The 24569-nt window shown below is 36.7% G+C and overlaps 2 protein-coding genes and 1 pseudogene across 2 annotated transcripts in view; 2 read left to right on the top strand and 1 right to left on the bottom strand.

The window, feature by feature from the left end:
• Window positions 1-24569, top strand: part of LOC109075252 (cryptochrome-1) — a 198361-nt gene that overhangs the window by 9862 nt on the left and 163930 nt on the right.
• Window positions 6922-24569, bottom strand: part of LOC109064427 — a 195802-nt pseudogene continuing 178154 nt past the window's right edge.
• Window positions 18281-22038, top strand: LOC122141443 (retinoblastoma-binding protein 5-like). The gene is given in 9 exon segments (XM_042748914.1): window positions 18281-18340; window positions 18611-18634; window positions 18886-18984; window positions 19102-19315; window positions 19802-19964; window positions 20054-20074; window positions 20076-20164; window positions 20860-20979; window positions 21897-22038. Coding segments are annotated over 9 exon segments (891 nt in total). The 5' UTR covers window positions 18281-18321.

Below are 24569 nucleotides of genomic sequence, written 5' to 3'. Positions count from 1 at the left end.
TATGTTCAGAAGGAAGCAGTTTAAAAGTTGTGTTTTGTGGTTTTGACTAACCAGCTCTTGTGACGTATAAGAGTCGAATTAGCCAATCCTACTACAGCGAAGGCCGAGCTCATGAATATTATGAGGTTCCCTTCGGGGAATTCTGGGGGGTGATGAAGAGACAGCATTAAAAAACATTCTAATATGCTTATTTATATTATAATTAGCGTATTATTTAGGGTTATATATAGAGAAAATGTTGCAAAGAGGCAAATCGGAGGCGTTTGGTGGCCAGAAAAATAATATTGCTATGTAATGCATGGTTTAATCACTAGATGCTCGTATGGCTGTTTAATAAATATAGCCTACATCTATTAAACTCTACTCTAGTTGCTGTAAAGAGTTTTACCGTTCATAAAAGCTTATTAATTTATTTATTATGTTTTGCATTGTATATTTAGACATTATCAAACACTCAATGTTTATAAGTTTTGCTTTTTTTAAAAAATGTTAAATTAAAAAAGATTAATTACTCGCATCCCAGTATTATTATTTTATGACGTTTATGTAGGAAGACAATATAAGTGAGTGTTAAAAAGGCCAGCAAATACGGAATTTAACCCAATAAAAATAATGTTTTTTAAAAAACAAGGCAACAACCGCATTCAGGGAAACTCTTTCTTGTATTCCTTTAATGGACAGTCTTCACTTAACTTCATTCAACTTCATACAGGGAGGGCGAGAAAGATTGCAGAAAGACTAAAAACTAAAAGCGTCTGGTTATGATCGCTATTACGGTTTCTAACTGCATATATAGCACAAACTGCCTATTATCTAAAAACTAAACAATAACTATAACGCGTTTCATAAAATACAGCCATGTTTTCGACCAATCCACGCCCAAGACATTTGCACAAAAGGGAGTTCTGTACGTCATACTGTGGGTTTTTGATGTTTGATCTCAATGTAAAATAGTTTTTTTCTCCAATCATCTCAGATCTGAGACCAAAGACACATTTATCAGTGATGTTAAACGACAGCATCGGATTTCTTCTGAAACGTTATGGTCAAATTGTGTGTTTTGGAAATTGTATTGTTTATTATTTTAACCCCTTAACTGTCAACCGTCCCACCTGTGGGACGCTTGGTGCTCTTTTTTTTGTTGTCCTTTTTCTCTATAGTAAAATCTTTTAGTAATCATCATAAATTATATATCGTTTGAAAGCTTAGAAGCCCAAGATTCATCCTGTGAAAGCCATTTTGAAATCGGACATTGCGTTACCATGGAAATGGTACTTTAAAATCTTATGGCGGGCCCTCCTCCCCCTTAGTGGGCAGTGTCAAGTGTCATATTACAAAATGCATTACGGTCTTTTAGAATCAAAAACTTTTATATAATCTTGGCAACAAACATATCATTGGAAAGGTCTGAGTCTCAGGATTCCATATTTGGTGGTTATTTTGAGTACAGAAGTAAAATTGACAGAGAAATCTAGGGAAAAATTCATTTAAAAACAAAATTCAAAGGGAGTTTTGATGGCTCCCAGTGGTTTGTTTATGGTATGACGCCCTAAAATAAAATCTCACAGGAACCTCAATTTTTATCAGATCAACTTCAAATTTGGAAACATAAAACTTCCATTTAGACACAAGGCTTTTTCAATTTTTATACCAATTTTAGAGTAAAACCTGTTATGTAAAAATATTTATAATAAATCAAATATAATAAATTTAATATAGCGCATTTTATTTACAGTACATTTAAACTTCTATAACTTTTTGATACTTAATTTTTTTGAAAAAATTCAACTTTTGCCAAAATCTGCTAATTTTCTTCTTTAAAAAGAGACCAACCTTAGGTCTATATTCCAAGTGTTCATAAAATACAACTATTTAAGTTTGGATAGTGCACTTCAATGCCTATTTTAAAAAATGGGGGGTGACAGTTAAGGGGTTAATATAATAAAGTCCATGTAAAAGATGCTGCGGAGAGTGTTTTCAATGATTTCACTCCAGTTTGATCACTTTTTTATAAAAAATACACCATGGCAAACTTCTAGCTCAGAATTTAATGCCAAAGCAACTTATATAACGCTCGGCTATCATATGTTGGAAAATAAGTCTGAAGAGAATTTGATTAGCAAGTTAGCAAAACATCTTTAATGTAACCATTTGGAAAATAATGTCAATTAAACTAAACTTTTGTGACATTTCAGTTGAAATTAATTTGAATTTTGTTCATTTTTTTTATTGACACAATTAACACTATTAAAATTAAAACATTTTTTATCAACAATTAAAAACTAAATTTTAATAGCGGCATATTTCTATTAACGCTTCCCTCGGAGAAACAATCATGATTCAAACATTTTTAAGATTTATGAAATTTCACACAGCACAAAATTCTGTAAAGGTTCGAAATGTTTTTTGTGTAAAAAACTTAACAGGACTAATTAGACTATAAAACGGACCTTATGGGCTATCTTAAGTAATCAATTCACGTAGCAACTTGCAGGATAGTATGCTAACTGATTAGCCTGCTAAACCAGGGGCACATTCAAGCTCACACCGTGCGCAACGTTTTGCTACGTTTTTTCCCGGGTTGAACGACACGTTTCCTGAAACGGTGTGCAACGGGGTTTGAGATGCGTTTTTCTCTTGTTTGGTGGGGTGTGTCAGAAATGTCGGCCCAATCAGCGGACAGCATGTATATAAACCACGCGCACGGTATTAAAGAGACACCTTGCACAATGGGTCCTAGTAAAGTAGTTTTACAAATGTGTCCCGCTGCAGCTCGGTATATGCAAACATTGAAGACATTAGACGACATGTTTTGCCGTAAGAGTTTTATAGTAAAATATAGCATATCACCATGATGATGTAGTTGTTTTGTATTTTTTAACTTCATTGCAAGGCAAGTTTATTTATATACCAAATTTCATACACAGTGGTAATGAAGTGCTTTACAAAAAATGAGAATGATAATTTATACAAGGTATTTAAAAATTAAGAACTAGAAATAAAATAATTTAAATTAGAATTGATTAGCTACCAGGAGATAAAATAGATGTGTTTTCAGTCAGAATTTGGTACTAAGATGTTCTCTTTTCATTCTGGACGGCAAGGGCAGTGACTGTAACATCGAGGGTACTTTGCAGTATTAAACAAGTATTTATATCAATATCATCAGGCTCCGAAAATTCTTCAAAAAGAACACAGAGAATGGCCTTCTCAGCTGCCATAGTTGCAACGCTTGCGTCATCACACCGGGTGTTCAACACGCCACCGTTTCCGTTTAAAAAAAAACTTTTTGCAACGTTTTGTCGGGGCTGAACGCAGCCCAGCTAAAATTGTGAGCAGGCAAATCAGCTTATAAACTAAAATCTGTCAGTTGTAACTTAAACACGTTGTCTATCTTAGCTGGCTAGATTTGAGCAGGCTATGCTAGCCGATTTATTTATATCAGCTGTAAATTAAGTAAGCTAATTAACAGAAATATTTAATTAGCTTTAATTACATCTTACCTTTACGTCACGATCACAACACAGACTGAGGACTAAAACTAATTAAAATATACAACTTAAAAGTCACCTAACGTGTGGATTTAATGTGGAAAACGGCGTATTTATCTGATTAACCTCATTTAAGAGACAAAAAAATGGTTCATAACCAGAGGTGTCAAGTAACGAAGTACAAATACTTCGTTACCTTACTTAAATAGAAATTTTGGTATCTATACTTTACTTGAGTAATTATTTTCAGCCGACTTTTTACTTCTACTCCTTACATTTTCACGCAATTATCTGTACTTTCTACTCCTTACATTTAAAAAATAGGTTCGTTACTGCTATTTCATTTCGGCTTGTCATCATTAAAAAAAAAAAAAAAAAAAGGAAAACTATCCAGATAAATCGATCGCGCCATCCGGATGGAGTGAATTTGATTGTGGTTGGATGAGAAGTATGAAAATATACCATTCCGACACCCTATGGTTTGTAGGCGATCCATCGCACCTGCACATGACACAAATCACATCACACTCCTGCAAGGCGATCGCCTCAGAATCAGTCCCCTTAAATTTCATATGAAACCGGCGGCAGACCGGTATACTCTCCGTCTTTCAGCGCGCTCTTCAAACCCGCAGACCGCGAGGCGGAGCAGCGCGAGCGCATTTTAAACAGAAACAGAGGACACAAGGTGTGTGTTTATCAACAGATTGTTAGAATATCTGTATCTGTGCAGTACTTTGTCATAAATACGTTTACAAAAGGTCAGGAGGGAGCAGTCGGTTTCTGTAAATGTTTTTCGCTTGTCACCGCTCATCAAACCACAGCTGTTTTCCTCCAGCGACAATCTAGCCCTTAACACATATAAACGAACGCATACTTCAATTGTACTTATTTAAATATACTGAATTAAATCATACGTACTTTATACATACACCTACTGTGTAAAAGTCTATTTCACACCCAAAAGAATGGTGTTCGGACAGGTTATTTATATATTTTGCTGTAGTGTGTCAGTAGAAAATCAGTTTACATTTCCAAACATTCCATTTTGCCATTGTCAGACTGCTTGTGCATTCAAAATCACACTAGATTATTATTAAAAATTAATGGCAAACTGATATTTCCTTCTGACACACTACAGCAAAAGATATAAAAAAAATGATCAAACAGTCTTTTTTGGGGTGAAAATACTAATGTGCCTAAGACTATTGCACAGTACTGTACTTTACAAACGACATTGTTGCTACAGTATAAAGAATGAGCATACAGTCATTCACAGAACTGATTAAAGACAGTGACAGACACCACTCATTTTAACTAAATATCAGAGTGATTGACAGAGATACAGTAGAAACATTATGTGGGGTTTTGTATTAAATAATGACCCAGATTGTGAAATACATTTATTAGCCTTAGAGTAAGGGAAGTTTGGGAAATGAGAACATCCAAGGAGCGTGTGAAAGCTATGGATTTTTTTTAAATATTTGTAATGTTCTTTAATGTAATCCATAGTTTTTTGTGGCTCCTTTATTTTTTTAAGTATCGGTTCAGGCACCGGTACCGTTTAAAAAGTATCAGAATGGCACCGGACCCTACTTAAAAGTTATTATTTCTCAACTACTGGCTCATTTACCAAATGGGTGCTTTCTCTTCTCCCTCCGCAAATTAAGCTACTGTAGGTAGTTCGGTTTAGCGAGACGTTTTGAATAAATTAGCGTTTGCGATTGACAACGTGATTGACAATGTTGTGATAAGTAGGCTATACCAACTTTGTAACTTGTTACCCCCCCCCCAACACTGGACATAGCAGACGTATGTAGTGAATACAGGAAGGTATCGATCAAGAAGGTATCAGGATTATGAGTTAATTTTCATTTTTATTTTTTGATTAATCACTTAGATTAATCATTCATTTTGACAGCACTAATGTTTATTGTAAATAGAGGAACCATACAAGGGTAATTGTTTACTAAGCCTGCCCTGGGTACACCAATTTTCTTGTTCATTGCCCTCGCAGATTCCTGCAGCTAAGCTTGGATGTACATTAAATACATTCCATTAAAGGTTATTGATGACATGCCTCTGAAGTTTGACTTTTTGCACCATTACAGTACTTATAGGCAACTAGTCATCATATCTCTAGTTCTTTAATATATTTGCATTGTACTATAGTGCGGTTATTTTCAATGGGCATACAGTATATGCGGCTGAAACAGGTAGCCTAGTGCATCCCAAATTTTTCAACATGAACATTTTAATATAACATTATAGTCATTATGGCCTATGGCTTTTAGAAAAATGTTTTTTTTTAGGAGGTGGGGTAGTGCACAATAGGCACCACCTAAGTGGCCTAAGCTTTTGTTCTTAATGGCATTTTTTTTTTTTCCTTACATGACTTTTACTTTTATACTTCAAGTAGTTTTGAAACCAGTCTTTTTACACTTTTACTTGAGTAAAAAGCTTGAGTTGATACTTCAACTTATACAAAAGTCTTTTTAAAAACCTAGTATCTATACTTCTACTTGAGTAATGAATGTGAATACTTTTGACACCAGTGTTCATAACTACACAGAAATACAAAACAAAACACTCTCACTGTGTTTAAATATGTTTTATTAGCTGGCGGAGTACCTCACAGACTTAAGAAACAAATGCTGGTACTATACATATACAGTAGTCAACATTTAAAGTGGATCAAAACCAAAACAACAACAAACCAGTTCTTGTCTTAGGACAACTTGAGTAACTATTTTGACTTCAATGGTGACTACTTATATAATTATATCTTTAAAATTCAAAACAGCTACTAATACTTTGTAGAAAAACCTGAAAACACAAGCAGTAAAATGTACAGCTTCATAAGATACAGCTCTCTTATACAAAACAGTGGAGATGGAGATGATGACAGGTGGATATAACGTACAGCGATGGAAGACCGAGGACGTCGAACACCTGGAGAACATTCTACGCTATCTGTGCAAACACACTGAAACATGGAGCAAGATACAGTGGAGACAATCATTACATCTGTGGTACAGTTACAGTAGTTTTGGACCTGAACACATCCCAGAGATCCTGTGACTCATGGAAACAGACGCAGGTATGTACAGGTGAGTCCGGTTCAGAGCAGCGCTGCGGAAAACTCTTCCCGTTCGTACGTAATACTGAGTGAATCTGGATCTGGTTAAATGTGGCGTAATGCGTGTTCTTCTTTGGCTGTTTGCGATTACTTGTATTTTCCTATATTGAGGTCCGTTTACGCCAAAACACATCGTCACAAATTTGAATAATAAATAATGGAGAGTCCATTTTTTTTTGCGCACACTGGTGACAGAAATGTGCTGACGATTAAGACTTGAGCTCTGGTTCACGTTTTCGTTAACTACATGTGCTAATCTAATTCTGGAGTTATTAACACATTTAGCTATTTTCGCTAAAGCTGACGAATATTCGTTACACTCATTCGCGTGAGAGGACCGTTTCTTTAAAAGTTCATGAAGACAGTATTTACATCTGATTTTTAAAATCAATATTTGAACTAATCACGTTTTATTCAATTGTGTGTTTTAGAATTTTACATTATAAAACTTCTAAAAATGTTAAAACGACATTTTCGCCACAATTTGACAAACTCTTTAATTGTTTCGGATCACTCTGAATGTTTGTGTTTAACATGCGAGGTCATTTTGGCGAATCCATCAGTGGGTGGAGCTTAGGAAGAGAAGGCCACGCCCTCCCCGTCTTCCCGCCGTTCTGAAACAAACAGATGAATACAACTGAATGATTCTATTATTATTGATCACCATCTTTTGTATAGCTTCGACTTTTTACGAACCTCGTCATCTTGGGCTTTTAACGCTGAAGAGGAGGGGGAGGGGCCGTCATCACCATGGCAACTGCTGTGTTCCGCCTCCCTTTCTCTCTTTCCAGTCCCGCCCCCAACTGGCCAAATCAGACGCCCTGAAGTAAGTCAACATCAAACTTTGTTCGCAAACCACTGTGACGTATTTCCCGCACAATAAACCCTACCTGGTTGTTGTGGGATGGCAAACTCGTGGTCGTGCTCCGACAGGTCACTTGGGGTGGTGTAGGGCGATGTACGGTGGCCTGCAGAAGAGAAACGTAAAAAAAATTACGCAAACATTCATAAAACGTTATTAAATTAACCATAGTACTAGGGGTGTGCGATATATATCGTCTGCAATAATATCGTAATTGTTGTTTTAACGTAATTTTAATTGTAATAACGTAAAAGTTAATTATGAGACATATTGCTTGTTGGCGGTGTTTCGTTCCTGAATGAATCAAACATTTAAATGTTTCACAGCGCTGTTTTGCGTCTCTGAGCAACATGGCGGTGTTTCGTTCCTGAATGAATCAAACATTTAAATGATTCGGTTCAATCACAATGACTCACTGAAGAGTGACTCGCTGCCACCTACTGGCGGTTTTAATTTCACATTCAAAGTTTATTTTTATTACTTAAATAATTTAAAATAACAGTATTCAGTGTTTTATGATTAATCAAAACATTACTTATGCATTTGTAATTGCATGTATGTCCTGCATTAAACGGTGTGTAAACACATCTAAATGCCCTCTTCAGATGCAGCTTCTGTGTTTTTCCTCTGCACTGCAAAGATGGATTTTATTGATACTGATTTAATTTGTTTGTTTGATAACAAATGTGTTATTCTAATTCACTGATTAAATGTAAGAATTTGACTCAAAACACTATGCACACTTAAAAAAAAAAAAAAAAAACCTTTATACAGGTAAAAAACCTATTTAATTTTTTGGAACAGATTAATTTCTAATCATTGTGAACCGACCTCCACACATAATACGAATAATATCAAAAACTTTAGGAGTCAGCTGTCCACGGCAGTCCTTAACACATTCAGAAAAATATCATCTGATTATCGTCATCGATAAAATCCCAGAAAATTATCCCGATGTTATTTTTGTCAATATTGCACAGCACTAAAAAGGACATGTTCTCACTGAGGGCGTGTAGGTGTTTTGCGCCGCGATGTTTTGCTCCGCTCAGTCCGAGCTGCTCTCTCTCTGACCCCTGCTGGACACACAGAGCATTAAAACTCACTGGTTTTTCCTTCAAACACACTTATTTGATCGCGACGCATGATTTCAAACACTCACGATGAGTGGCAAGTGCTGCTCCGGGGCCTCCGGCGTGTAGGTGGCGCCGCTGCTCCTTGGGCTTCACTGACACCTACGACCTCAATGTGGTTGGACGGAACAGCTGCGAGAAGACCTGAGCGATGAATGAAAATAAAGGCCCGTTCACACCAAGAACATTAACTACAGCGATAACTAACGTGATTGTTTAAATTGGCTGTAAATGTTTTTATCGTTAAAAAAAAAAATTATTATAAAATGATTTGTTATCATTATAGCTGTGGATTGCACTTTGCTATTCTTTTAAATCTAGAATGTAATGAGAGCGTTGAGCTCTACTAAGCTCTTACTGAGTCCGCGGTATCTGGAGAGCTGCTGGTAGATCTGCCGCATCCTCTCGATGTTCAGGCGGCTGGCCTCGGCGTGGTTCACCATGGGTTTGGGGTAATCCACGCCGATCACGCATTTGGCGGCGCGCTGCACCTCGTCCGGTGCGTTCCAGGGGTCATAGATGAACTTGGCTGGAAAGTCTCGGAGTACAGGTAAGTAACATCTGCAATCAACCCACAGCGACTCATCACAACCTCCACTAAACCAGATATACAGAATACATGTGGCTAGTTGATTAGAAATAAAAACAACATATCAAAACAGGTATAAAATTTCCATAAAGTCTTAAAATAAACATCATATAAACAAATAATGATGTGACGTGTAAATTAGCATTCTGGGAAAATGAAATATATATTATTTAAAATTATATAATTATTTATTTTCATCAATTTTGATTATATATAAACTGAAATCACACATTAAATTAAGTACATATAAATTATAATAATAAAAATGATTAGACATTCCATTATATTTTAAATGGGTTTTTAAACAATTGTGCATTCACACTGGATCCAGATGAAGGAAGTGAAGCGGTGTGGACGCCCACCTGATGAAGTCTCCGTTGGGGTCAATCCTGCGTCCGAATCCCACGGGACAGTAGCAGTGGAAGAACTGCTGGAAGAAGGAGCTGCAGGAGTGACAGAGCCAGCTGCCGGCGTTCACACTCCAGTCTGCGTCCAGCAGCAGCTCCTCGAACACCTGCGGACACCACAAACACACCGCACTTACCCAGCATGCTCTGGGGTACACTATATTAGGTCTAGCTTTCCCAAACTGTAGGGGGTTTATGAGTTTAATGAAAAGTTTTTTAATTAAAACAAATAGACTGCTGTGTATACAAACGGCAGGCTGTTTTAGAACGTAACATTTAAAAGATGAAAAAGAGGAATTAGGGAGAATCTATAATTTATGGATGATTCATTGCATTTGTGTGAATAATGTGTAATCATGTAATCCATGAAGAAATCTAATATTTGGAATCTGATTACGTTATCCAGACTACATGTAATCCGGTACTACCCAGCATGCCCTGGGGCTGTACCTTCATGCCCTCCTCCCAGCTGATCCAGAGATCTCCTCGCGTCAGGAAGCAGGCCACGGCGTGCCGCGCCAGGTGATGGATCCAGCCCTCCTGACGCAGCTGGGTCATGATGGCGTCGATCCACGGGAAGCCCGTCTTGGCCTCGGCCCACTTGGCCAGCGCCTCGGGGTTCCTGTCCCACGGGATGCGGATGCAGATGGGGTTTCCCTCCATGCGGTCGAAGCGCGGGTTGTTGCTCGCCGCCGTGTAGAAGAACTCCCTCCATAAGAGCTTGTCGTACAGAGAGATCGACGGACTTGTGTTCTTCTTCACCTGTGATGGCAATCATGGGATTATATACACATCACAATATAAAGACAATAGCGTTTTAAAATTGGTTCGATCCAGATCTAAGAAAATAGCATTTTAAAAGCATTTCGATTCGGATTTAAAATAATAGTGTTTTAAAAGGGTTTCAATCCAGATCTAAGACAATAGTGTTTTAAAGTTAGTTCGATCCGGATCTAAGAAAATAGCGTTTTAAAATTGATTTGATCCGGATCTAAGACAATAGTGTTTATGAAGTTTTTCAATCCGGATCTAAGAAAACAGCGTTTTAAAAAGCGTTTAGATTCAGATCTAATAACATAGCGTTTTTAAAATTTGGTTCGATCCGGATCTAAGACAATAGTGTTTAGAAGTGTTTCAATCCAGATCTAAGAACATAGTGTTTTAGAAGCGTTTCAATTCGGATCTAAGAACATAGCGTTTTAAAATTTGTTCGATCCGGATCTAAGAACATAACGTTTCAGAAAGCGTTTTAAAAGCGTTTCGATTCGGATCTAAAAAAATAGCCGCTTTAAAATTGGTTCGATCCGGATCTAAGAACTAACGTTTTAGAAGAGTTTTAAAAGCGTTTTCGATCCGGATCTAAGACAATAGTGTTTATGAAGTTTTTCAATCCGGATCTAAGAAAATAGCGTTTTAAAAGCGTTTAGATTCGGCTCTAAAAAACTAGCAGAACCCGGTTTGTTTAAAAAAGGTGTTTCGATTATGATTTATATATAAGGAAAATATTTTTTAAAAGCTTTTAACACAAGAAATATTATACTTTACATCTTAAAATTTTAAATTAGACATATTACAATATACTTGTATATACATGTATTTCTTTAATTTAGTTGCATTATAATATATTTTAATATACTGTTGAATAACATAATACAACTTTATAAAACAAAAAATATTAACAAATATTACAAATTAAAAATTTTAAACATTCAGAAACTTAATTAAAATATAATTGAATACATTTTAGATAATGGCTACATTAAATGTATTTATAATATAAAAATATATAATAATACATAATCTATTAATATTATATAACAGGTTTATATTTTAGATTAATTAGATGATATTTTACATTAATAGATTAAATTAAATTTCAGGTGAGTTCTTGTAGGTATACTACAAATTTTATTTCAATGTAATGATTAGAATGAAAAGGTATTAACGGTCTTGCAGTGCCGCACCTTGTTGTAGAGTTCGGTGAGTTTGTAGTAGAACAGGCGGCAGGACAGACAGCCGAAGCGCAGGTACGGGCTCAAGCCCAGCGGACTGGCCAGCAGCGGACTGGAGCTCATCTTCGGACGCTCAAAGTTCTCCTGCCACGCCTAGAAAACAGCAGCACACGCCTCAGACACGCCTGATCACGTGACCACAGCTGGAGCCACGTGTCTGTGTGTGTTGTGTGTGTCGTACCGTGTGTGTGTCGTGCGTAGCGTCGGGTCCGAGCTGTCGCTCCAGCCGCATCAGTGCCTCTGATTCTCCTCCGGGCCAAACAGCAGGAGCCAAAGACTCCGTGTCGAACCCTGAACACAAACACAAACATGATTTCGTGGAAACACTGACGTAATTCTGTGCACACTGCATGTGAAAGGGAAATCCACCCCTACCCATGACAGCAGCTCTCGGGTCAGCGGCTCCAGCGTGTGTGTGTGTGTGTGTTACCCAGCTCGTCCAGCAGGGGGACTCCGTATCTCTCTCTGTGGTTCTCGCTGACGGGTGTCACACAGTCTCCCAGCAGCTCTCGGGTCAGCGGCTCCAGCGGAGGCTCCGGCGGCTCCATGCTGCTCACCAGCGTCTGGAAGCGTTTGTAGGTCAGCGGTGGCTGACCACCGTTCAGCTCCGTGATCCTGACACACCGTCACACCACAGATTCACTGAATCACTCACGCCAACCGTGCAATCGTATTTTTTGTTCATACAGTGAAAGTCATTGGTGACTAAAACAGCTTTGTTATCAAGTCTTCAAAATACCTTCTTTTAAGTTCCACAAAAAAAAGGTTTGAAAAAACATGAAGCTGAGCAAATGATGACAAAAGTTACATTTTGGGGTGAACTATCCTTTTAATGCTTTTATTATTATTATAATAATTTATTTTTTTTACTTAAATTATACTCTAAATAAGAAACTAAATCCACCAGCAGGTGGCGGTAAATGTCTTTATGAGTCGATTCGTTCAAAAGACTGATTCATTTAGGAATGAAGTAAACGACTCTCTTTATGAATGGATCTTTGAGTCATTGATTCACTTGATTCGTTCAAAACGCGGATTCATTCAGAAACTAAACACAGCTGTGTTGCTCACAGATAAGCAACAGTTCTGCTGTGGCTTTAAAGGTAATATGTTCACAAATTTGAGCAAAAACATAATATTGTGTTTAAAATATAATAATATTCTTATTTACTGAAGTGTTGTATAAAACATTTAAACTCATATTCGAGAAAAAATCAGCACTCGTCTAATATTGCTCTCGCTGCTGGTGTGATTTCACTTATTGTATGATATAAATACAGTGTGAGACAAAAACACATACATGGACATTTTTCCACCAATATCTTGAATTTTAGGGCATAACTGCATTCATGGAGTCAACTATATGAAATGTAAGATGATGTACAGGTTTGTGGAAAATGCCAACCCTGATGCATCTTTTTCATAATCGACAAGGATGTTAAAATCACCTACAATTAAACCTATATCTGCAAACAGTAATAACTCAGTTTTGCATGTATCTTTTACTAAAATGAAAACAAAAATAACAAAAAAAAAAAAAAAAAAATAAAAAAGGTATATTTCAAATAAGGTTGAGTTTTTTAAATTAACGCATATTATAAAATTTTATGTTTCTTCACAGAATTGAAATTAGATGTATTACAAACTATATTTAAATATAAAGTTTAAATCAGATATATTATTATATTAAAAAATATTTGACAAGTGTCTAAATTAAATATGCAAAATTAGATTTTAAGTGCATTTTAAAGTTACTTTATATTTAATCTATATTCTAAACTATTTTAATATCTTAAATATTTAATATTTAAAATATTTAAATTAAATAAAAAATAAATTAAAGTTACGTTCTTAATACATATATTATATATTAATTAATTAATTAAGTGAGGTTTTAAAGTTAGAAGTAATAATAATTAAATTTTAAATACAAAATTTTTAATTACAGAAGATGTTATTTTAATAACAATTTAATAACAATTTTATATTATCAAGCATCTGTTGAGTTAATTTAAAACTTGTATTTAGAATCTAGAATTTGTTAAAATTCTGCGAAGTTTTAAGCATTTCTTTTAAGCTTTTTTTTTTATTTTAAAAAGTTACACATTATAATACCATAGTATCAGATTATAGTTTTACAGTCTGACTCTTCTTGATAGCCTAAATGTAAATATTATGTTAAACATTGATATAATGTAATCTGGAAGCACAGTAGATCTGAATGTGTCCTCACCGGTTCAGATCGTACAGAGCGTGTGCGAGATCTTGTGATCACACTCCACTCCGGCTTCAGATGCCAGTTTCTTTATAGCTGCGTCTCGCTCCTTCCCGAACGGCTCCGAGTCGCTCTCGAACGTCAGCAGCCGAGACACCTTCCACTCCTGCCGACCAATCAGACGAGTGTTCATGCAGTCACGTGACCAAAAGACTGTAAAGCTCAAGTCGTTACCTTGAAGAGGCGCGGGAAGATGTTAGCCGGCTGACCACGGATCACGAACAGACAGGAGTTGAGTTTACGAAGACTGGAGTCCAGATCCTCCAGACACTGCAGCAGAAACCTGACGCACACACACACACACACACACACACACACACACACACATCTGTGAGCCCTACACAGACAGCTCACACACAGAACAATCCCAAAATGCACTGCTTCAAGATACATTCAAGAAGGTGAATAAGGCATTTCCTGTGTGGAAGTTATAAGCAAATTATTCTTAATTTGGGTTAGTTTTTAGCAATATTTATTTGTTAGAATTAAATGAACATTAATTTATAATAAGTGTAATTTAAAATGATAATTTAAAAAAAATATATATTATATATAAAATAAATTTAAATAATGAAGTTATTTTATAATGACAGTACACTGAAGCTTTGAAAATAACTATTAATAATAATAATAATATCATGCATCCCTATATTATTCATTAACTATTATTAAATAATTTTTTTATATACAACTAATAGTAATTTATGATTTATTTTTTAACTTAAAGTGTTCAAAATATTAATAATGTGTTCTTAATAATAATTGTATAATATAATAAACAGACTTCAAGTATTATTATAACGACATTAAATTAAAAAAAGCATTTTTGTATTAATTTTAGCCAGCGATTATATTCGCATCCAATCATAAAAGTTGTTTACAGTAAGGTGTATTCTGTGTATATTTATGATGTATATATAAATAAAAACACATGCCTTTATATATTTAAGAAAAATATGTTTATGTTTTGTTAAATATACTTATATAACATAAAATAATAATGTATAAATGTGTAAATATTTTCTAAATATATACTGTATGTGTGTGTGTGTATATATATATATATATATATATATATATATATATATATATAAAATAAACAGTTCACATACATACATAATGTAAACAAAAACTTATTTTTGTATTTATTTTGATTAGTTGTGATTAATCGTTCGACAGCACTAATTAATCAATAATAATAATAATCATAATAATAACAGTACTAATAATACTTCTAAAATTTTATTTTTTATAATATTTAGTTATTTATTATTTAATCATTATGAAGTAATACATTATTATTGATTACAATTTCTTTAATGTGTTAACAATAAAACAGCTTTCAAGCTTTATTGTGTTCTCTCTGTCTCTCTGACCCACTGACATCATTTCAGCACCGCCTCTCTCTCTCTCTCTCTCTCTCTCTGTGTGTGGGAACACTGTGTTCCCGTCTCTTTCGTAACTGAACTCTGTGTCTTTTAGGAATGCAGCCAGACTCTTGACGGCGCTGCAGAAACCATCTCGGTCTGGTCTTAATCTCAGTCTGGACTTTGGTCTCAGACTGTCTCGATCTCAGTCTGGTCTCATTCTGGTTAGACCAAGAACCCAGAACCCAGACTTTCATATACAATGTGGATCTAACCTCAACATTTAAAGTCTAACCTTAAAATGCTTGCCTTTTTATGTCCCCTTCTCACTTTAAATACTTTGGTGAGTTAATAAGAATATTGTTAACACTTTAGTGTCCAGTTCTCATTATTAACATGCATGAATATTACTGAGATATCAGCTGTTTATTAGTACTTAAAAAGACACATATTGCAAGACCTTGTTCTAAATCCTCAATCCTACCGATTACTTTACTGAGCATTAATCAGCAGTAATGATGAGTATACTGAGGCAAAAGTCATTGTGAGAACTGTACCCTAATCTAAAGCGTGAGCAGAAAAGGTGTTGTCAGATGTGTCTCTCACCTCCAGCGGTTGACGCCGCGGTTGGAGGCCCCGGCGAACCAGGGGTCCAAAAAAAACGCAGCGCAGCGTGTGGGAGCCCCTGACGGCCTCCAGCAGAGCCGGGTTATCAACAAAAACAAAAACATACAGAAAAAAATCAAAATAATTAATATAAACAATGCTGCGGCCGCAGATCAACGGATCACTCATCACAAACTCGTCATGCACTTCATAACCACTGACAATAATAATAATAATAATAGAACGCCGTTTGCATTTCAATATTACTGATGCTACTTTCAATAATAATTATACAATATCTTATAGCGCTGCCGCACGATTAATCGCGATTAATCGCATCCAAAAAGTGTTTGTTTGCATAATGTGTGTGTGTATATTTATTATGTATGTAAAAATACACACTCATACAGTATATATTTGGAAAATATTTATATTCATATAATAGGTAATATATAAATGCATTTAATATACAAATATAACAAATAATATTATACAAACTTTTATTTCGATGCGATTAATCGCGGTTAATCGTCGTGCGAAGGCGCTACTTTTTACATAACGAACTGAGCAGCTCTTTCTTTCCAGGACCTTTCCACACAAAAAAATTTTCACAAAAAAAAATGAAATTAACAAAACACAAAACCCAACCAAAAAATCACACACCAAAAAATAACAGCTTGACACATAATTTTGCATGTTTCATAACTTGACCCCAAATCCCAAAACTGGGTCATTACTGTAAGTGTCGCTTACCAAAGGCCATCAAAACGTTATAAATACACAAAAAGTGTTGTGGTGTTTTAGGTTTGCGTGTTTTTACTGAAATGGGTCACCGGTTCGCTCTTTATGTAAGCTGTTAAAAACACGAAATGATGCGAGTTTGTGAAGCGCCACTCACCTGAAGAGGGGAACTGAGTTTATGTGAGTCCCGGGGATAAAACCATCTCAGACCTTGACAAAACATCAACACCAGAACCACTGCAGAGCAGCGAAGTCCACCAAAGTCCAGAGAACCGGGCCACAACAGCGACACTTTACATAACGCTGCGCCGCGCTGCGCATGCGCCGACAGAGCAACACATTAGATCACCGACCGCTTCGTTTATAACGGTTTAAGCGCTCTTAAATATAGTTTCGCGGGTCTACATCTCTAAGTAGTCGTGTTAAGTATCTATCTGCTACATTGCGAATGAAAAGACTAAAAGTATGAAATATTAACATTTTAAACAGCGCATTAAAACGGCCGCGCGCGATCTATAGTTGTGGCTCTATGCTGCCTGCGCGCCGCCGCGATAACTCACGCCGCTCGTGCCCCACATATGGAGGCCGCTCATTGGTCCGCGCCTGAGTGACGTCAAAAAATCCCTCTCACGTACGTAAAATACTGTTTCGTGTGATTTTAAGATGCGATCCCGCCGTGCGTTTGTCATTTATGTCTGCTATTAATGCAGTTATAGACGATTTTCCCGGCGCCGCGTTTTGTACATTATGGTCCCGCTAGTAATGTGCTTATTATAGCCGATTTTGCCGAACACCACCTTACCCCGCCTTATTAGCTCATCACCCGGTCCGCCGTCTGATTGGTCGCGTCCTCAGAACACCGCGGATGGATCACGGGCGCGACTCTGTAGGACGCCATTTTGGATCTGAGGCGCGGATTTCAGTGCAGCACTGGAAAAGACCGTAGAACTTGCGGGAAACTGTCCCTCATCAAGGGCGTTTTTTTCTCGTAGCAGTCCTCATTTATTGATGTAATTTTACATTGTAAGTGAATAAACAATGGGTTATTTCGTGCGTTGAATACACATTAAATTATGAGATAATTTATTTTTCGGGGGGACGTTTTGCTATTTTTATGAGAAGTTTTATGTAGTTTTGCCGAACGACACATAAATGTTAATAACCTACATAGATATATATATATATAAATAATTATATATATATATATATATATCATATATATATATATATATATATATATCATATAATTATACTTTTTGGGAACATAATAGTGGAGATATAATTTTTATTGTCAATCACATTTATTTTCTGTACCGTGAATAAATCTTTTGCAACTTTGCTGTGTTTTGTTTTTTGCTGCTGCAACACTATAACTATATTTTTATATTACATTCAAGTTGGTTTTAGACTTCACTCTCTTGGAAAGTTTTGTTGCTGTTGGCGTTTGGGTTTTTAAACTCAGAAAACAACACTTTAAAAGCATTATCACTTAGAGTAGTTAGAGTGGTCTGCGTGTGTTTTGTTCAGGCGCTCTGGCCGCGGCTGCTTTGTTTTTGGTCCTTCGTCGCAGCTAACAAGCGCCAGTCGCGCTGCAGTCGCTCCTTCGGTGAGCGTTTTAATGTTTTAATTTTTTGCTGAACTTTAGCTTCACACCTAACCATCTCATCTATCCAGTGATCGGGGTTGTGTTGGTGTCGCAGCAGAGATGAATCTGGAGCTGCTCGGTGAGTTCCGCTGCTGTTCGAGAGTTAGTTAGCTCAATGCTAACCGCTGCTAGCCGACTGTAATGTTTATAAACATTCAACAAGAAACTCCTACACACGAGTTATGATTTTCTTTCATGTGCTCCTTTAATGATGTGTTTTTATCATATGTATATACCTTTCGGTTCTCTGATATGAACTGTCGGGTTAATAATTATTCATTGTTATATAATTATATTACTGCAGACTTGTGTGAACTATTAAATATCAAAACTGTTTTCTATCTTTCAGAGTCGTTCGGGCAGAATTATCCAGAGGGTTACAGCAACAGCATACGCACGTATTATATATATAAATATATGTATATTATGTATATGTCTGAATTGTTGTGTGTGTGTGTGTTTGTGTGTGTGCTCTCTCTCTCTCTCTCTCCTCTCGCTCTGGCAGCGATCTTTAGTGCTCCTTCCATCATCACCTCTTCTCTCTCTGTCTCTCTCTCTCCATCCCGGCGTCTCATCTCGGTCTGTCCTGTGTGTGTGTGTGTGTGTGTGTGTGTGTGTGTGTCCAGGAGGCTGATGGCACTCTGGACTGCATCAGTATGGCTCTGACCTGCACGTTTAACCGCTGGGGGACGCTGCTCGCTGTCGGCTGCAACGATGGACGCACACCTCACACATAAACCCCTTACGCTATCACAGGTACACACACTCACACACACAGAGATTCACACACTCTCACACACACTCACACACACACACATATATATACACACACACACACACTCACACTCACACAGACACTCACACACACACACACACACACACGTGTCCTCACGGAGTGTCTGCTGTGGTTCAGCTGGAGCAGAGACGGACACAAGCTGGTCAGTGCCTCCACAGATAACATCGTGTCTCAGTGGGACGTCCTGACGGGAGACTGTGACCAGCGCTTCCGCTTCCCCTCGCCCATCCTCAAGCTGCAGTACCACCCCCGAGACATGTGAGTGTCCTCACTTCCTGTGCGCCCGCTTGACTCTGTAGCTGTCTCTCAGTGTGCCGTCTTGTGTGTTCTTGTGAAACGTCGTCAGTCGTCGCTCAAGTATTGCTCCAGTTCAAGACCTCACTTCTAGCCAGTATCAGATCTAATCTCCGATGTGTTCTTGCCTCCGCCCCGTTTATGTAGGAGGGCTTCCACATACAGTGGAGCTAATCAGAGATAGGTGTGCACATATTACCTAAATCCACACCATTAATATGTTTTTATAATTTTGAAATTACAATGAACTGAGGGTATGTTTTATACTTTTGTTTTGTGAAGTAAGACATACAGTGAAGGAAACATTATGTTATCATTTCGTTTTATGGTAATGTGTATGTGCGTTCCCTGAAAGTATTTTTTGCGGCGAGCTGACTGATGTTAATCAAGAGAGTCACGTGTGAGGTGTCACTGTGTGACTCGCACCTAAACATGGCCTCAGCCTTTCAGGGACAAGGTTCTGGTGTGTCCCATGAAGTCCGCACCCGTCCTGCTCACGCTGTCCGACGCCAAACACGTGGTGCTGCCGGTGGACGACGACTCCGACCTCAACGTGGTGGCAGCCTTCGACCGGCGCGGAGACTACATCTACACCGGCAACGCCAAGGGGAAGGTCAGAGGTCACGCACGTGTGTGTCTGTGTGTGTGTGTGTGTGTGTGTGTGTGAGACTGAGCAGTTGGTCTGATGTGTGTCTCTCTCAGATTCTGGTGCTGAACACGAACAAACGAGGACCAGGAACCAGCAACAAGAGTGACCACAGGAACCAGCAACACCACCGCCATCAAATCCATCGAGTTCGCACGCAAGGGCAGGTCAGAGGTCACGCTGAGATTGAAAAAAATTATATTGATAATATTGATGAATATGCTAACTCTATATAAGTGCATATATTTGTAATTTAAAACTAATACTTAAACATAATAATATAATATTAATAAACCATGTCAAATTATGTATTTTCTATTTATTTTAATGAGCAAAAAAGTATGCCATGCTGTATTTTATTTTACATTATTATACATTATTATAATTATATTATTATTATTGTAATTTCCATAACATAAACAAAAAAATAAAAAAAATAAAAAAAAAAAAGACGCCAAACTATTTTATTTAATTATAATGTTATTATTAATGTTTAATATTTGTTCTTGTTAAAATACTTCAGCTAATATAAGAAATAGTGACAAAGCATGTAAAACTTTTTCGTTATAACATTAGTATAAACGTTTGGTAAAATCTCATTAAGTTAATATCAGAATAGTTATAAATTATGATGGCAAACTATTTTTTTTTTTATTATTATAATATTATAAGATGTTAAAATTAAGATTTACATATGTATTTTTTTAGTTATTATTATATTTTTTTGAACACTATTTTGACTGATTTCAGCAGGACTGCACCACCTTGACCTTTTTCTTTTTAATATCAGGATTAATTTTAGTTCAGTTTGAGCAGTGTTGAGTATATTTCTGCACCATGTGATGGTCGTCTCGTCCAGCAGCTGTTTCCTCATCAACACAGCGGACCGCATCATCCGCGTCTACGACGGCCGCGAGATCCTGACCTGCGGCAGAGACGGAGAACCTGAGCCCATGCAGAAGCTGCAGGACCTGGTCAACAGGTGTGTGTGTGTGTGTGTGTGTGTGTGAAAAACACATTACTACACTACTGGTACAATAGAACCATGTTTAATGTTCTTAAGGGATTAGTATATGTGTATACTTTCTCTTATTTGTTTTGTTTTGTTTTTATAACTGTACTGCCCTAATGGTTCGATGTTTTCTACTGTGTAATAAAAAAATGAAATCGGGAAAAAAGAACTGTGATCCGGGCTCCGAAGTCCCAATCTGAATTGGGATTGTGATCATGAATCATTCAACTCTCGAAATGATTCGCAATCCTGCTCTGAAGTTCTGATCTGAATCAGATGATTCATGAACCTGCTCCGAATCAGATGATTCACTATACGTGTTCTGAAGTCCCAGTCTGAATCAAATAATTATCAATGCACGAATCAGAATAATGATTTTTTTGAACCGTCATTTCAGATCGTGACTTTGGAGCACGGATTGCGAATCATTCAATTCCTGAAATTATTCGAATTTCCAATCTGAATCAAAAAATTTGATTTGAAGTCACAATCTGAATCAAATGATTCGCGATACGCGATCCAATTGGAGTGCTTCGAAACAGCGAATCACTTTGCAAAACTGATTTTGAGTTTCGAAAAGCTCTGTTTCACCCACCACTATACCTGCTTTTAAAATCATTATAAGTGATGTCGACATTCTAAAAACGAATGGTTCTTTTGATCCGGTGACAGCACATTCACTCTCTCACAGCAGGTGGCGCTAAACAGCAGAAATGCAGCTGTTACCCTGGAAACCCTGTAAACAAATCACCACAAACTGTTTCTGAAACTGTTTGAATGATTTAAACAGCTGTTCAGATTTGTGTGATCATTATGGTGTTCATCACAACGACAAATACTTAAATATTGACTTTCAAACTGTGTGTGTGTGTGTGTGTGTGTGTCAGGACGCCGTGGAAGCGCTGCTGTTTCTCGGGTGACGGCGAGTATATCGTAGCAGGATCCGCGCGGCAGCACGCGCTCTACATCTGGGAGAAGAGCATCGGGAACCTGGTGAAGATCCTCCACGGGGAAGCGCGGAGAGACTGACTTTCATAGACGTCGCTGTACGCTCTCATATCACTGACATTAACTTATACACTAGAGATATGATTCAGATTCAGCATAAATTAGAACCACTTTTTATCTCGCGGTTCTGACTTTCATAGCTCTGAATTCAGAATCCAAAACAATCCAAATAGTTTCTTCTTTGATTATAATAGTATTGTAATGTTTAAATTATTTTTATGAATCTTATTGAAATCTATATAATACATATAACAGCGATAAATGATGATGCTAAAGCATTTATTTTGTTATTTTTATTTAGTACATATTATATTTTTTAATGTTTATTGTTTATTTTTTACGGCATATTGGAAAATACATAAGATATTAGCAGAAATAAGAACTGATGCCTAAACTACTTTTTTTTTCATATATATATATATATATCGTATCCAAAAAAAAATTTTTTTTTAATATATATATATATATATATATATATATATGCCTATGCTTGTGTGTGTACTGTGTATATTTATTAATGTATATCATGCATGATCTATATTAAGAAGATGAGAATGATGCCTTGGCCGCTAAATGAAATGTTTAATGAACATAATTTTTTATTTTTTTTCAGTCAACATTAATTTTAGGGCATCGTGTCTCTCGCCTCGCTGATGTGGTGTGATGTTGGTTGGTTTTATAGTGGCATCCGGATTGCGTTCCGATCATCCGCCTCCATCGCCAGCGGCGTCGTTTCCCATCTGGGCTCAGAACCAAGTTGTTGATTGAACATAGCAATCCGCACATCGTGTGTGTGTGTGGTGTGTTTGTGTGTGTGAGTAATCTTTTCCAGTAAGTTTAAATTGATTTTTTTTTACATTGAGTTTGACCTGTTTATGGGCATTATGTCCGTTATAATGCTTGCATTATCTTTTTGAGTCAATTCCCTACATTTATTCATTGAATTATAAATAATAATACATTCAGGTTGTTCCCAAACAAAGGCAATCATTAATCACTTAAAATCCATCTTTGCAGTGCAGAGAAACCCAGAAGCGGCAATCTGAAGAGGCAGTTATATATTTACAACACCGTTAAATGCAGGACATGAATGCCTTTTAACATGCACTTACAAAGTGCATTAATAATGCTTTGATATATTACAACATAAAATGATTAAATATGAAGATTTTGACTTGATTTAAATAATAAAAATAAACTTTGAATGTGAAAATCAACAAAGCGCCATTAGCTGGCACGAGTCACTGTTACTAAGTGGATCCTTGTCGATTGAACCGAATCATTTAAACAGCGTCATGTTGCTCAGAGACGCAAAACAGTCCTGTGCTGTGTTTTTGGAATTCCTTTTGTTTTTTGAAATAGTTGCAAAAACAAGTCAATATATCTTTGCCGGAGAACTTGAAGTCGCATTTGCGCAGACGTTTAAAGAGCACTGGACGAGAACGGGGAGTACGAGGAGAGAGAATCCGAGTTTGACCTCGAGACACGAGGACAGAGCGAACCGGAGCAGAACTGGTAAACACACGACACACTCTGCTCTTAACACACACACACACACACACACACACCCGCACACACACTGCTGTAAATTGACACTGATGTGTGTGGTACAGGTTCGACCCTGCATAGGACGAGGAGGTGTACGTCACAACATCATCGATCCATCCCCCGTTTCATGCAGCAGTCCTTGCGCGCTAATTTTCACATCGTTTTTTCCAAATAGTCATACGTGTGTTTTCCTTCATCTTTGTAGTTTTTGTTTACTATGTGTTTATAATGTTTAGTCAGGTGTTAAAATACATTTTGACAATCTACTTAATTATTTCCAGCTTCGAGTGTTTTTGTATTTTTTCAAACATCATACAGCTTCGAGTGTTTTTGTTTGGTTTTTTAGGTTTAGTTTATTTTGACATCCGAAAAAAAAAAAAAAAAAATCACACAATTTCAAATAGTTTTTCAAATCGTGGTATACAGAATGGTGTTTGTGTTGCTCATTTTCCTGCTTTTGATTTCAAGCAGCGGTTTTTGTTTGTTCATGATTGTTTTTACTAGTGCTCCTGTAGCTCAAGTGGGTAGAGCATTGCGTTACCAAGCGCAGGGTGGGGGGATTTCGATTCCCCGGGAACACATGATAGGTAAAAAATTGATAGCATGAATGCACTGGAATTCCTCTTTGGATACAAGCGTCTGCTAAATTGCAAAATTGTTATTTAATTTATACTGTAATTGTTTTAAACAGTTTATGTTTTCGCAACAATAATTTAAAAGTCGCATAGGGTTGTTATTTTTTAAGTGGTACATCTAAAAGGGGGTGAGTTTTGTTTGTTTTTGTTTGTTCATATTGTTTTAATCCAGTTTTTCCACATTTGCCAAATTTTTTAAAAATTTAAATTTACTATGTTTTACGTCTTGTAATGTCGTAGATGTCATATGGTAGTTGTTTATTGTTGAGACTGAAATGTTTTTCATTTCTTATATTTGTTTTAATCTAGTTTTTTGAAAATTCCAAAAGGTTTTTGTTTTAGTTTTTGATGTTGTTGTTTGTGTCGGAT

Source organism: Cyprinus carpio, chromosome B22 (assembly GCF_018340385.1).
Source record: "Cyprinus carpio isolate SPL01 chromosome B22, ASM1834038v1, whole genome shotgun sequence".
NCBI classification, from domain to species: Eukaryota; Metazoa; Chordata; class Actinopteri; order Cypriniformes; family Cyprinidae; genus Cyprinus; species Cyprinus carpio.
The sequence above is the reverse complement of the archived record's forward strand: the minus strand, read 5'-3'. Positions and strand labels throughout refer to the sequence as shown.